The sequence below is a fragment of the Periplaneta americana genome, chromosome 4 (assembly GCF_040183065.1).
Source record: "Periplaneta americana isolate PAMFEO1 chromosome 4, P.americana_PAMFEO1_priV1, whole genome shotgun sequence".
NCBI classification, from domain to species: domain Eukaryota; kingdom Metazoa; phylum Arthropoda; class Insecta; order Blattodea; family Blattidae; genus Periplaneta; species Periplaneta americana.
In genome coordinates this window covers 167,224,238-167,238,486 of record NC_091120.1, presented here as the reverse complement: position 1 = coordinate 167,238,486, position 14,249 = coordinate 167,224,238, and the positions used below count along the sequence as shown (strand labels likewise).

At 40.8% G+C, this 14,249-nt stretch overlaps 1 protein-coding gene across 1 annotated transcript in view; it reads right to left on the bottom strand.

Annotated features, from left to right (window-relative positions):
- The window catches only part of LOC138698969 (uncharacterized), a 109,368-nt gene that overhangs the window by 18,008 nt on the left and 77,111 nt on the right, over nt 1-14,249 (bottom strand). The window contains exons 5-7 of the mRNA XM_069825156.1: nt 13,463-13,626; nt 6,852-6,924; nt 1,108-2,446 (exon numbers count right to left, since the gene is read on the bottom strand). Coding sequence (XP_069681257.1) covers nt 1,108-2,446; nt 6,852-6,924; nt 13,463-13,626 — 1,576 coding nt within the window. The remainder of the gene's footprint in view (nt 1-1,107; nt 2,447-6,851; nt 6,925-13,462; nt 13,627-14,249) is intronic.

The following is a 14,249-nucleotide window of genomic DNA, read 5'->3' as shown; positions in this document are numbered from 1 at the left end:
CACAAATAGGCGATTACTTGTTGTATTATGGGAAAGGAAACATTAATCACCAATTAGGAACAGGATTCTTTGTACATAAAAGAATAAAATCAGCAGTAAAAAAGGTCGAATTTATCAGTGACAAGTCATCGTATTTAGTACTTAAGGGTAGATGGTGCGATATCGTAGTTATAAATGCTCACGCCCCTACAGAAGAGAAAGACGACCATATAATGGATTTGAGGGAGGTGGGATATGATGATAGAGACTGGATTAATCTTGCTCAGGCTAGGGACCAATGGCGGGCTTATGTAAGGGCGGCAATGAACCTCCGGGTTCCTTAAAAGCGAGTAAGTAATAAGTACGTTTTTAATTTTCTAACTTTCCAGGTTTTCAAACTTTCTCTGCCATTCACGTTATTATTATGGCAAAAAACAACTAACGATTTCTCCAGGCTCTCTACTATGAAACTTCTCTTCTTATCTGTCAAAATTAGTTTAAGTGACTGTGATGCTTATCCTATATTATTATTATTATTATTATTATTATTATTATTATTATTATTATTATTATTATTATTATTATTATTATTATTATTATTGGGCGGTCGGGTAGCTCAGTTGGTAGAGCAGCTGGCTACGGACTGGAAGGTCCGGGGTTCGATCCCAGGTGGTGACAGGATTTTTTCTCGTTGCCAAACTCTTTCAGAACGGCCCCGAGGTTCACTCAGCCTCCTATAAAATTGAGTACCGGGGATAAAAGGCGACCAGAGCGTGGTGCCGACCACACCACCTCATTCTAGTGCCGAGGTCATGGAAAGCATGGGGCTCTACCTCCATGCCCCCCAAGTGCCTTCATGGCATGTTACGGGGATACCTTTACCTTTTACCTATTATTATTATTATTATTATTATTATTATTATTATTATTATTATTATTATTATTATTATTATTACTACACTGTTTTATTCCAAGATAAACATCTAAACAGTTTTATGGAACTTCATATTGCAATGCGTAGATAATGTTATGAATATTTACTTTCCTAACTTACTGGATGAGAATCTATATGATGAGAAAATTATGCGTATTCCTGCGTGATAGTGATACAGCCGGGTATAGACAGACCTGATATCCGGCCCGTGACGGGCCCGGCCCTGGAGCGCAGCAGCTCCTGTATCTGGCGCAGGCGCTCGCTGTGCCGCGACTCGGCCGCCGGGGGCTCCGCCTCCTCGGGCGGCAGCTTCTGGTCCTCTTCTTTGCCCTCGGCCTCCGCCTCCTCTTCTTCCTCCTCCAGAGGCGTCTCCTCCGCAAGGGGCGACCTGGGGGGCGGCGCCGGGGGCGAGAGCTGCTTCACCTTGGGCGAGGTGGGCTGCGGGGACTTGGGCGGTGAGGACGCCCCCGCGGCGGGGTCGGGTTTTGGCACAAAAATGACGGAGGCGAAGCTGTCCTCGGAGTCGACGCTGGTGTCGCTCTGCAGGCTGCTGTCCTTGGACGAGTCGGAGCCGTCCTCGCGCGAGTGCCGGCGCTCGCCCCCCGCGCGGCCCGCCACGGCGTCCTTCTTGTTATTGTCGAAGTGGTTGTTGGAAGGCTTCTTGCTGTCCGGGGGCGGAGTGCAGGGCGGCGCCGGCGTCTCGGGGACGGGGCGGGCGCCGGGGGATGCCTCGCCGCCCTTCCAGCCCTGGAGGATCCGGACGAAGCCGTTCTTGAAGGAGGTGCCCGCCACCTTCTCGATGCCCGTCGTGGAGCTCTTGAGCTTGTTCTTGAGCAGCTGCAGACGCTTGGCCGTGGACGTGGAGAAGAAAGTGTCGCGCAGCGAGTCCAGCGTGCGGTGCCGCCGGTAGATGAGCTCCTCGTTGAGCGACGCCTGCTTCTGGATGTTCTGGCGCACGCGCTCCTTCTCTCGCAGGCGCTCCGCCGACATGAGCTCCTCGTTCATGGAGCTCTGCTTGAACACGGAGCCGTGGCGCCGCGCGGGCCCCGACACCTTGAACTCCGGCAGCGCCTTCACCAGGTCCCGCATGTCCCCCTCCTCCTCGGCGTCCTCCTCGCACAGCGACTTCTTCTGCTTGACCAGCTTGGGCTTGGAGGCGGGCGCCGGCGCCGCGGGCGTCGGGGCGGCGGGGGTGGGCGCTGCGCAGGGCTCCGTGGCCAGGCCCAGGCTGGGCACGCTGGACCTGGAGCGCACCATGGTGCGCTGCCCCACCGTCAGGATGTCGGACAGGCTCTTGGACTTGTGGTTGAGGATGACGGCGGCGTCGTGGCGCTGCGGCGGGTCGTGCTGCTCCTCCTCCAGCCGCCGCAGCTCGATGGGCAGGTCCTGGATGTCCTCGCCGTCGCCCTCGCCGTCCTCGCAGCCCTCGGGGTCGTAGCGGTGTGGCGGCGGGGGCTCCTTGGTGCACGAGCTCCACGAGTCCAGGAACCAGGGCCGGTGCCCCGACCCGCCGCGCTTTCCCCCGGCTAATTTCTGCAACACCAAATTAATTCTTATAGCTGAGTTGCCACCAGAGCTAGGAAGTTGGTACAGAAACTTAACTTGTGTGAGCTTGGACTATATCTGTACCGAATGAACAGAAGTAACGGATCTCTAGATAGAAATTCAGATTCAGATTGACTTTTAAGTTTTGGTTTAGTTCAAGGTCGAGAGTTAATTTGAGATTCAGATCAAAGTTAACACTGGGTTGATTTTGAAGGTTGTTGCTTTAATCAGTGAATCAATCAGAGAGAAAATAAGAGAGAATATAGACCTACTAAAAGTTACACAGGTGTGCTTCTTTGCGAGGCTTCTCGGGACTTAGGCCTACAAGCAAACATTCTTTTTTGGGAGCAGATAAAAATGTTAATTTTTTTCCTTCCACCATATTAATAATGTCAAAACAAGTGCTTATACAAATTTTGGCACTCGAACGCAATTACGATGGTCGTAAAAAATAATTTTTCTTGGGAACGTTTACAGAAAGAAAACAATTTCATTGGAAAAATGTATTGGAACACACACAGCAATTGTTGAGATATTTTTGAACATAGGCCTACTGTATTCCTCATTGGATTTGAGACATTTGTCATGCCATGGAATCGACAGAGAGATGCAGACGGCTGTCACACACTTGTTCCGATCCCAAACGGCAGACTTCTACGACACAGGGATATAAAATTGATTCCAAGCTATGACAAATGTCTCAATTCCTGTGGGGAATATGTTGAAAAATAGCTCAACAATTGGTGTATCTGTTCCAATAATTGTTTCCATTAAATTGTGTTTTTCTTCTGTAAACGGCCCCAGGGAACTTATTTTATTACTGCTGTCGTAATTGCGCTCGAGTGGCCAAAATTTGTGTAAGCATTTGTTTTGACATTATTAACATGGTGGAAGAAAAAAATAAGCTTTCTTATCTGCCCTCATGACAATGTTTGCTTGTTATCTTGATATATTTTGATTATTACAGCACAAATATATTCTGTAGGACCAAAAATTAATATTTACGTAGATTCTTCGCCCAACAGTCCATATTACTACGGAATCCCGGCCTCCAAGTCACTCATTGAGTGCGCTCCTTGTATAATGGCAGTTGACTTAATATATTTATGTCAACATGTATGTCGAACTTGGAGTTATGACACAAAGGGAAAACATTAGAGAGGGGGATTGGATCTGGTGCTGTGGATTTGAACTTCGGAGTAGCTCAGTGGTTAGAAGCACTTGGTACGTAGAACCAAGGTCTCGGGTTCGATCCCCGGCACCGGAGCGAAGTTTTCTCCTCTAATAATCATTGTTATCTTAACAGTTATATTCTTTAGGACCAAAAATTAATCTTTACGTAGATTAACCTATTTTATTCGATCTCCTAGCCTACGTTGCTTGTAAACCAACCATGACAACGTACTGTATGTAGCTTATAAGCAATATTTGTATCACCTGAAGTCTGTGGGGGTTGTCATGGTAACGCATAATTATCGTAGAGTGTCAGACTGAGTGTGGTCGAGCCGTGGTCTTGGGGCACTTTAGTTGCAATTACACCAGCGCACTGTTTTGGTGTGTGATCAGTTGGAAACGGGACGAGACTGCTCTATAAGATGCAGGTGCAAATATCTTACGTGCCGTTACGGGAGAGATTATAAACACCTCGGACACCTGGGCCCACCAACTTGACGTCACTTGCACCTCAACAAACTGAGAGCAAACTCTTAGTCATCAGGGATATTCACTGTTACTTAACTAGTGGTCCGATGAAGTGCGCTTCGTTAGAGTGCAAACGATATTGACCGCCAGATTTATAAAGGTCGTATAGCGCGGTCTATGCTGAAAAGAAGTGACAGGGAATTCGTAGGATCCCTGTAATTGCGTGAAACAGTTATGCTCTTGGTTGTCTGTTACTGTGATGTTTAGATTTTTAAATATAAAAGTAATAAAATATGATTCATTTAACGACGCTCGTAACTGCAGAGGTTATATCAGCGTCGCCGGTGTGCCGGAATTTTTCCCCTCAGGCGTTCTTTTACATATGTAAATGTAGAAAACAAAGAACGGACGTGGCAAAATTTTCCTTTGTTGTAGACTGGAACAGCTTACCTGCGGCAATCTTTCAGGGTGGTTCTCTTAAAATCAATACAGTAGAACCTCTATTATCCGTGGTAATGAAGGGGTTGAACTGAACGGTTAATCGAAAAAATCGAATAATCCGTACCATAAAATAGTTTCATACATATAATGAATAATGCTTACGCTTTCGTAATTTCCTCCATGGCCTTGTATTGAACACGCTAGGTAGTGTACCAGAAGTTCATTGATTTAAGTCTGGTTATTAACAACAGGTTTTTAAGGGACAAAGAAACTCCTTGTAATGGCTGTCAGTGGAAAGATAGGAATAGTGGAGCTCTCGTGTCGTATATTTACATACTTTATACACTTTATCCTTGATTTTTATTAAATTGAACACACTTATGACTAAAATCTCGTATTCTAAGTTGAGCCACAGTTTTCGTTCTCCAAACCACTTAGTTATTTGTAATTTTTTAATACTTAAAACAACACGATTTTTTTTTAAAGTAAGGAAGTCAAGTTACATAGAATTTATACAGTAAGACGCAGAAATGTGAGGGAAACCACTACCTGAAAGCCGTATGATGACAATAAATATGAATATGAATACAGTAAGACAACTCCAACAGTAGACCGTACTGTGTAAGGGTAAAGTCTTGTAATAACCCTCTCTAGAAAAAATAGCGTGCTAATATAATGTACAGTACTTCATATATAGAAAAAAAAGGACACAAAGTCGGATAATCCGCCAATCGGTTAATAGGGTGACGGATAAACGGGGTTCTACTGTACATTTAAGGAAAGGTTGAGAAGATTAGACTGAAAATTTAATTGGAGGTGCAGTGTAATTATTTAAGTTGTGTCATGTAATTAATTGAGTTGATATAAATGTTAAATGTTATGTTTTATTTAACGACGGTCGCAACTGCAGAGGTTATATCAGCGTCGCCGGATGTGCCGGAATTTTGTCCCGCAGAAGTTCTTTTACATGCCAGTAAATCTACTGACATGAGCCTGTCACATTTAAGCACACTTAAGTGCCATCGACCTGGCCCGGGATCGAACCCGCAACCTTGGGCATAGAAGGCCAGCGCTATACCAACTCGCCAACCAGGTCGACTTGATATATAATTAATTAAGTTGATATGTAATTAATTAAGATGATATGTAATTTAGTTGATATGTAAATAAATTAAGGTGATATGTAATTAATTAAGATGATATGTAATTAAGTTCGTATGTAATTAATTAAGGTGATATGTAATTACTTAAATTGGTAGTAGTTGGGTGAAATAGAAGTACTTATAAGTTACATTTACTTTTGCTTATCGTAGGCATTATTATAGAATAGTTTTTATTTATAGCCCTAGGTTTATTGCATCTACTATTTATAGATTTACGTTTATTTTATTTTATTTCATGTAATTGTAATTATTGTATATTATATATCACTACCATCGGGTGTATACCCAATTGTAGTGTTAATAAATACATACATACATACCACTAAATCCAATAACATGAGCCTGTCGCATTTAAGCACACTTAAATGTCGTAGACCTGGGCCGGATCAAACCCGCAACCTCGGGCACAGAAGGCCAGCGCTATACCATCTCTGCCAGGGCGATTTTAGATTTTTAAGGAAATGGTTCTCATTTATAAGGATTGTGAATATGATTGAGGGTGAAATAAATTTAATATACCTAACGTATGTATTGTATCATTAATGACCATTTTATCTTGGCACAGATGCATTATATGGACTAATCTCCTTATTGGTTGAATGGTATGAATGCTACTATCGATATGTATTGTTGTTCTAATCGACATAAAACAACTTCTAAATTAACAATCAGTTTTATATGGTTGACTTGTAGCCTACTTCAAAATGGAAATAACGGCAGTAATAGTAAAATATATTTTCCCTGGACCAAAAATATAATACGAAGTGACTAAAATCACATCAGTAGTAACAAATTGTTTAAATTTTTTTATTAAATTTTTAATTTGGTAACATTTAATGCTTATCGAATATCGAATGCTAAAAACGCTAATCGAACCGTTACTTCCACTGACTTTTCTTTTGCGTATAATGTGTGATGAGTGATTTATTGAATGTATACCAATTATACTGAACAACAAATTTTTACTTTTTGTCTTGCTCCGAAATAAAAATAGGTGAATATTACTAATATTAGCGAGACATTTCTCATCCAAGTGAACCCATATCAGTGACCTATACGCGCATTGGCTTCTCCCACCATATACCCGTGATTCTTACCATACCAATTTCAGTGGCTTAGAGAGCAAATCATAACCGTAGATTCGTTACCTGCAGAGCCCGTCTGACGAAGCTGTAGCAGGTCTCGTTGGGGCTGGACAAACTGGAGCTGCTCTGGGAGCTGCTGCAGGGTCGCGCAGGGTCGATGGACCGGCCCTTGTGCCTACTGCGGCCTCGCTTCCTCTGCCCGGCACCGGGTCTGCAGAAAGGATTGGATTGTATAGTTACCACCAGTCATGCTGTCGTGAAATGGAATCATTCTTAGTGGTCGAGTAACTGCCATTACAGCCGAAATTTAAGTTTCAAACTCGGTAGAAGTTGATAAATGAGACAGTAGCCTATAGAAATTAATGTAAAGCCCAGAACAATTAAATAGAGAGGTTTCGTATTGACCGATATGCAAAAACGTCTACAGGTGCTTAGCTTTACTATGCGGCATATCTTTACGTAGAACTACGTGTGGATGTGATCATTTGTCGACAGGTGCATAGCTTTACTATGCTGCATATCTTTACGTAGAACTACGTGTGGATGTGATCATTTGTCGACAGGTGCATAGCTTTACTATGCTGCATATCTTTACGTAGAACTACGTGTGGATGTGATCATTTGTCGACAGGTGCATAGCTTTACTATGCTGCATATCTTTACGTAGAACTACGTGTGGATGTGATCATTTGTCGACAGGTGCATAGCTTTACTATGCTGCATATCTTTACGCAGAACTACGTGTGGCTGTGATCACTTGTCGACAGGTGCATAGCTTCACTATGCTGCATATCTTTACGCAGAACTACGTGTGGATGTGATCATTTGTCGACAGGTGTATAGCTTTACTATGCTGCATATCTTTACGCAGAATTACGTGTGGATGTGATCATTTGTCGACAGGTGTATAGCTTCACTATGCTGCATAACTTTATGCAGAACTACGTGTGGATGTGATCACTTGTCGACAGGTGCATAGCTTTACTATGCTGCATATCTTTACGCAGAACTACGTGTGGATGTGATCATTTGTCGACAAGTGTATAGCTTTACTATGCTGCATATCTTTACGCAGAACTACGTATGGATGTGATTATTTGTCGACAAGTGCATAGCTTTACTATGCTGCATATCTTTACGCAGAACTACGTGTGGATGTGATCATTTGTCGACAGGTGCATAGCTTTACTATGCTGCATATCTTTACGTAGAACTACGTGGGTTAGTTTATTTGCCGACAGGTGCATAGTTTTGCTATGCTGCATATTTTCACATAGAACCCTAGATAATATATACCCAGATTGCTCGGCTTCATAGGCTTTGAAGGTAACAACTTTTGTCAGGTTTACTATGCTGTCATCTAGTTGTTACATAAGGTGTCACGTCATAACTCCAATTTGAATTGCATTAGCGACTGTACTGCCATCTCGTGTTCGTTTACGGCGGACGGGTGGCGATCCTGGCGGTTCTCTTTAAAGTGCTGCCGATTTTAACATAGGGATAAGTATTCTGTTACATAAATTATCTAGGGTAGAACTACGTGTGGGTACAATCATTTGTCGACAGGATCATAGCTTTACTATGCTACATATCTTTACGTAGAACTACGTGTGGGTGCGATCAGAGATGTGGAAAGTGTTAGAGTAAGGGATTGTAGTTGTAGGGAAAATCACAGTCATACATTTGTTAGATTTTCAGATAATGAGAATGGAATAATTATGGTTTTATTTTCATTGATAGAAAGATAATTTATATCAAACCATTTTTTATTAATTTAAGTACATTATTTGAAATATTATATGTATTATACCAGTTTTTTCAACCAAAAAGTAAATTTTATCAAATTGTATCACCACAATTGTATCAAAAGTGGCAACACTGGCTACACCTCTTTCAACGATGGAAATGGAAACGATGGAAGAAACCGAAATTTGAGAGAAAATGATTCTCCACACTTTCTTTTCTATACTGAAAATCTCATAGTATATTCGGAGAATCGAAGTCTGGCCTGTTCGTTGAGAAGCCGTCAGCTGGACTAGCAAACGAGTCTTAGGACCGAACGCTCCGCCCGAAGCCATCGGACGCAACATCGCAGTATCGGCTCTGAATCCCTCAGTTCTTCCAGTTTCCAATATCGGCCAACAGCTATCCGGGCCATACGTCTCGTTCTGCGCCACGGGCAAAAAAGACGAGCAATTGAAATCGTGTGGATGACAAAGCTTTCACAGAATCTGCGCCCGAGGCATTCCAAACAAAACCCTCTTTTGAAGGGGAGAATAATGTTGTAAACGTAGTTTTCATCTGGATTCTATACCACAGAGTTGCGTTTGTCGTTTTCAGACTCTATTTCTTACACAACATTTATTTCTCCCCTTGGAATTCCTGCGGTAGAAGAAGATAGATACTCTGCTACCGTCATAATACTGATGGCATTGGAAATCTTTTAAAGTACTTGGCAAAATGAAATGGATTTTTCGTTCCTTTTTTCTTACTTTCTCGGCATGCGAAGTATAGAGGAAATATTGGAGTGCTGTGAAAGCGTACTTTAAGATTTGTAACGCTTAAAGGCCTACATATTTTCAGCACATTTTCGTAAGCTTATATAAAAATTGTTCTTCATATACACCGTGTCCACAAATTATTGGATTATTGGAATGTGTAATACTATATACCAACTAATATTGAATGTAAATATTGAAGTTTGACCTTAAAAGGGTTCTATGTATGTCCCATGTATGACACGGCAGATATCCAGGCGGTTATCACATTCTCGCCGAACACGTTCAAGCATGTCTTGTGTAACGTTCCTGACGACGGTCTTGGTGTTTGGTGTGTTTGTGTTCGGTAGTGTGTAGTGAAATAGGATGTGTTTTCCGAAATTTAATTGTGTATTGATGATTTGTTGTGGGTGTGTTTTTGTGTGTCTGTATACAGAATGAACCGTAAGTGATGTCATTAATTTCAGGTGGTTATTCCTTAAGATCTTTGAAACAAAAAGTGTGATACAGTTTTGCACGTTTTTGTTTTCTTTTCGAGAAAAAAAAATATTTTATATGAAACGTTTCATAGCGTACTCTGGGAATGTTATTGAATTAATTTGCAATATGTCCAGTCAATTTAAGGCAGCAGTGTATTATGATATAAATTATTGAAAGAATTTTAGTTTTGTTCCTTAAATATGGAAAAATATGATCCGAACAAATGTAACTTTTTGTTCTTACTTACTTACTGGCTTTTAAGGAACCCGGAGGTTCATTGCCGCCCTCACATAAGCCCGTCATTGGTCCCTATCCTGTTCAAGATTAATCCAATCTCTACCATCATATCCCACCACCCTCAAATCCATTTTAATATTATCTTCCCATCTACGTCTCGGCCTCCCTAAAGGTCTTTTTCCCTCCGGCCTCCCAACTAACACTCCATATGCATTTTTGGATTCGTCCATACGTGCTACATGTCCTGCCCACCTCAAACGTCTGGATTTAATGTTCCTAATTATGTCGTGTGAAGAATACAATGCATGCAGCTCTGCGTTGTGTAACTTTCTCCATTCTCCTGTAACTTCATCCCTCTTAGCCCCAAATATTTCCTGAGAACCTTATTCTCAAACACCCTTAATCTCTGTTCCTGTCTCAAAGTGAGAGTCCAAGTTTCACAGCCATACAGAACAACCGGTAATATAACTGTTTTATAAATTCTAACTTTCAGATTTTTTGACAGCAGACTAGATGACAAAAACTTCTCAACCGAATAATAACACGCATTTCCCATATTTATTCTGCATTTAATTTCCTCCCGAGTGTCATTTATATTTGTTACTGTTGCTCCAAGATAGTTGAATTTTTTCACCTCTTCGAAGGATAAATTTCCAGTTTTTATAGTTCCATTTCGTACAATATTCTGGTCACGAGACACAATCATATACTTTGTCTTTTCGGGATTTACTTCTAACCCTATCGCTTTACTTGCTTCAAGCAGAATTTCCGCGTTTTCCCTAATCGTTTGTGGATTTTCTCCTAACATATTCACGCCATCCGCATAGACAAGCAGCTGATGTAACTCGTTGAATTCCAAACCCTCTCTGTTATCCTGAACTTTCCTAATGGCATATTCTAGAGCAAAGTTAAAAAGTAAAGGTGATAGTGCATCTCCCTGCTTTAGCCCGCAGTGTATTGGAAAAGCATCAGATAGAAACTGGCCTATACGGACTCTGCTGTATGTTTCACTGATTGTGAGACACATTTTAATTAATCGAACTAGTTTCTTGGGAATATGAAATTCAATAAGAATATTATATAAACTTCTCTCTTAACCGAGCCTTTTTGAAATCTATGAATAATTGATGTACTGTACACTTATACTCCCATTTTTTCTCCAATATCTGTCGAATACAAAAAATCTGATCAATAGTCGATCTATTACGCCTAAAACCACACTGATGATCCCCAACATATGGAGTTAATCTTCTTAAAAGGTTATTCGACAAAATTTTGTACGACATCAAAAAAAGTGATATTCCTCGAAAGTTACTACAGTTAGTCTTGTACCCCTTCTTAAAAATAAGTACGATTATGGACTCCTTTCATTGTTCTGGTACAATTTCCTTTTCCCAAATTGCAAATACAAGTTTATAAATTTCGCTAGATAATGCACTTCCACCCTCTTGTATTAATTCTGCTGGAATTTGTTCAATATCTGGAGACTTGTACTTTTTCAGATTTGCTATTGCAATTTCGACTTCAGAAAGTGTGGGTTCCGGTATAAATGGCTCAGCAGTTTGTATTTCAATTTCGTCCCGATTATTTCTATTTGGCCTATGTATATTTAGTAGTTGCCCAAAATAGTTTTTCCGTCTGTTCAGGATTGAAAGAGAGTCTGCAAGCAAGTCACCATTCTCATCCTTGATCACGTTTACCCTTGTCTGATATCCGTCTTTAAATTCCTTTATACCCTTATATAAATCTCGAATGTTTTTATTCTTACTATTTGTTTCTACCTCATTCAGTTTTTCCTTCAAGTAATCTCTCTTTTTATTCCTAAGTGTACGATTTGCTTCTCGTCTTTCATTGAAATAATTATCTCTATTCTCCTCAATTGGACCCTGTAAGAATTTCAATTTTGCCTGTTTCCTTCTATCCATTACAATGGAACAATTTTCATCAAATCATGGTTTCTTTTTCTTAGTTTCATCATAACCTACGCTCTGCTCAGCTGCAAGTTTGATATTTTCTCGGATATTGTCCCACTTGCAATTAACAAAGGAATTTCAAAACGTAATGCACTCTGACAACGCTATAATAGTAATATGCGTTACAAGAGCGGTATGTTGATGTTTTCATGTTCGAGGAAAAGATTGAAAAAGCGAAACGTAGTTAAGCTTTTTTAATTTCCGAGAACATGAAAACAAACATACCGCTCGTGTATCGTACATTATTTTGTGCGAAGATCGTTTATTACATACCTGAAAGAGGAATTTCTAATTAGTTGCAATGAAATCTCCATCTTGGTTTCTGTTCAATGACGGCAGTTTTGGAAAACAAAAATATCTCTCTTCAACATTGTTGCTATAAAATGTTTTCTGTGTTTACTATATTGCAGCAGGCCGTGATATACGTCTGTCTTTTTTTTTCTCCCAGTCTATAAATGCGAACTTAAAACAAACGGTAAGGTTATGCAATGATTTATTTTTCATTTTAATATTTTAACAATATTATTTATATAACATATTGCAGTAATAACATCGACATCTGGAATGTTGTTGATTTTTTCACGGCTTCCTTAATGTTTCTTGCATCACGAATGCAATAACTTTAGTGAAGTAGTAGAGTTTACTTAATTTTTGCAAATATTTAAAAACAATAATTAACAGTGGAATTTAGGTGAAATTGCAGTGGTAAGTTTCCATTTATAATTACTACTATGTTAAACGTCTCTAAAAATAATATGTTAAAAGCCTAAAGCAGTAAAATGAATATGTCTCTTAAGCGGTAAGAAGAGGGAAATTGTTATGTGTGTTACGTTGGGAATACTGAATGTGGTATTTCACACTTACCGCGTATTGCTTTTGTGCGGAAAACAAGCAAATACGCACGATCTCGCACAAAATTTATTGTCTAGTGCAGGGGTCGTCAGCACAGAGCACGCTGGGGCTAGTCTCTCTTACCCGCGGAAAACGCAGTGCACTAGGGCGCACTGCGTAGCTGCTAGCGGGTATGCTCTCTATCTCTCCTTGTTGCACGACAGTGCACGGGGGACAGCACTGCGTACCCATTGCACATTTTAGCGCATGCTGACAACCACTGGTTTAGAGAGAGGCAAATACGTAAATCTAGGTACCCTGAATAGCTCGCTGTGCGTTTGTGAGGGGGATGGAAGAGACAACAAGAAATATAAACATAACACAAGCAATTGTGTTTAAAGACAGCTCGGGAAATTTAATTTCTTGTATGTACCGGTAATTTTACCGGTTTACTATTTTGAAAATCAAAGTGGGAGGGAACCACTGTATCGTATTTTCAGTTGGCTGAAGATGCAGTCGGAAGCAGTATTCTGCAGTCTTATAAGAACTCGTGTAATCATCGTCACATCGGACGGTCCGAGACAAAACCGTCCTGTCGGATGCAGTATGCTGCTGGCTTAGCGGTTTTCGCCTTTGTAGTAGTGTGTATACTCACCGCGCCGATCTACAGGAGTCGCTGTCTGAGGTTTGGGTGTAGGCGTGGTACGGAGGCGGTCCGTCCTCCTCAGAGGTGGTCGTGGTGGTGGAGGTGAGCTCCAGCGACGGGGTGCTCAGGTGTTGGGGCCTATGCCAGGGAACCAGCACATCCTGGGACTCGAACTGTGGGCATGACAATGTTTCATTATGTATGCTTTGTATTTCATTTTTCACGGAGACACACAAGCATGCATTCTAGCTTGTATACAGGGTGGAAGTGAAATAGTCTTGGAGATTTTCAGAGCGAATAGCTCATGTTGTATGTAACAAAAAACTATAATATTAGTGGAATAATTTTTTCAGAAAAAAAAAACATTTTTTACCAAATGATTAACAACCTCTTATTCGGTAACTATTGAGAGTAGAAAAACTAATAAGAATAATTTATTCCTCTGGCGTATTTCATTAGTGTGGACGGTTTTCGTGTAAATTTAATTTTTAAAACCTTTAAATTCAAGCCACTGCACAATGCGAGTTGGTTGCAACACAGCGCCAGAGAACAGCGAGACACAGAGTTCGTTGACCTCTTACATCTGTATCACAAGAAGATTGTGTTAGCGGCGATGTTGCCGGACTGCTGAAACTTCAAACTTAATGTTCTTATTTACCGTGCATTTAATCGCAAAACGTAATATAGGTTTTCTATTCATTTCAGAATATCCTATTGTCCCTTTCAATCTCCATGCTTATTTCACTTCCACCCTGTATATGAAATTATTACAGTTTAAGTCATTGAGGCGCTCTCT